Here is a 1691-nt window from a genome sequence, read left to right as displayed (position 1 = left end):
GGAAAGAAAAGATATGAAAACTAACAGAAGCCAAAAGGAACAGTGGGATAAGTCATCCTTACCACTCTGCCTATTCTTGGAGCACTGAGAAAGCACCCTGTATTTCACTGTGTGCTAAATAAGACGTGAGAGAGCAAGGCAACAACAGCGGTGGGATTATGAACAAAATCAGAGCTTTGACTGGTTTATAAAAACCAAAGAAAGAACCCGGTGTGGTCCTGAATGCTTACCTGACCCCATACAAGTTCTCCTAATCCAATAAATACACACCACATCCACTGGTCAAGCTGCAAGGGAGAGCAGCTAAATGGTTTTCCTCCAAACTGGACAATTACTATCTACAAAGGAAAGCAGAGAAAAAAGGGGTAAATATTTTCAGGGGAAAAAAAACCAAAACAAAACACTCACACCCAAAAAACACCAAACCCCACAAAAAGAAACCCCAACAACTTTTGGTCACATTTTACTTGAGAACTTACTTTGTCTTTCTACATATTACAGCTCTGCTAGTTTGATTCCAACATATTTTATGAGTAGAATAATTAAACTTATGATTAACAATCTATTGTTTGGTGGACTGAATCTAAAGAGCATCTGAAATGAAAGTATTATTTTATATTCCAAGTACGTCATTTGACGCTCTTAGGTGGCTCTAAGTCAAGCTACCACAAGTACTTTTTTGGAAGTCATGCAGCAAAAGCTGCAGAATTTCAGTCACTAAAAAAATCAAACCCTACGAACTTATGCACCTTGAATTAAAGGTCAGGAAAAGCCACAGCAGTTTCAGAGAAAGGCTTCCTCAGCCTCATTGTGTAGGAACGTCCTCAACAGTTGTGTAGGAACGTCCAGGGAGAAAGAAAACCTGTCCCCCTGTCTTCTCCCAGCCTCTGGGTTTTGTCAGCTGGGGATACGGTGACCCCGACATAGCTTATGTTGGAATGTCCATTCCATGATAAGTTCTTCCCTCTAATTAACATTTTACTGGACACTTACAGGCATGTGATCAGGGACAGACTGACAGCACACCAAAATCTGCTGGAGGAAGAGGGTGGGAAACCACACTCATTGCAGCAGGATAACCAACACACACAGAGTCTGAACAAGTTTTGAAGCCTGGTTTGATTGAGAAGGTTTTGCTACCTGAAAATCAGGTATTATTGATATTTTTTGTTAGTAGTGCTGCTGCAAAACCAAGGACCTGAAGCCACATGCCAGAGATTTAAACTGTCAAAGGCTGCAGAACCGGCTCAGAGTAATTTGTTCAGCCCGAGATACAAAAGAACACTAGTACATAAAGCAGTGAAAATATGAAAATACAGAATAAATCCACTTCTGTAATCTGCCACATCCATCTACATCCAAGCCCCTGGAGACAATCATTTTCTGTTTAAAATAAAATGTTTGGCTCGCACATTCAGCTATTACAACACACGGCCAAAATAACAAACACTTTCCTGACATTGCTTCAGCAAGCAACACTATGCCAAGCTGTATTTCTGCGATGTAATAAAGTGGAAAATTCATAGAAAGATTAACCCTCTGCAGTCCCAAGAAACGTTACCTAATTTTGAACAGACCTAAGAGTCACAGCCTAATATTTCTGTAATTATGTGCATCCCTGTAATTATGTTCATTTATGACTGGGACAGCAAACTTGAGAAGGATGTGACGAACTCCTACCAACCAGCAGG

The 1691-nt window shown here is 40.4% G+C and overlaps 1 protein-coding gene across 6 annotated transcripts in view; it reads right to left on the bottom strand.

Annotated features, from left to right (window-relative positions):
* The window catches only part of LOC104500726 (plasma membrane calcium-transporting ATPase 2), a 173169-nt gene that overhangs the window by 20924 nt on the left and 150554 nt on the right, over window positions 1–1691 (bottom strand). For all 6 annotated transcript variants that reach the window (XM_010144422.1, XM_010144424.1, XM_010144423.1 and 3 more), the window contains one exon: window positions 231–338. In XM_010144422.1, coding sequence (XP_010142724.1) covers window positions 231–338 — 108 coding nt within the window. The remainder of the gene's footprint in view (window positions 1–230; window positions 339–1691) is intronic.

The sequence above is a fragment of the Buceros rhinoceros genome, unplaced genomic scaffold, assembly GCF_000710305.1.
Source record: "Buceros rhinoceros silvestris isolate BGI_N320 unplaced genomic scaffold, ASM71030v1 scaffold2861, whole genome shotgun sequence".
NCBI classification, from domain to species: domain Eukaryota; kingdom Metazoa; phylum Chordata; class Aves; order Bucerotiformes; family Bucerotidae; genus Buceros; species Buceros rhinoceros.
Note: the sequence above shows the minus strand (reverse complement) of the source record. Positions and strands in the feature narration are given on the sequence as shown.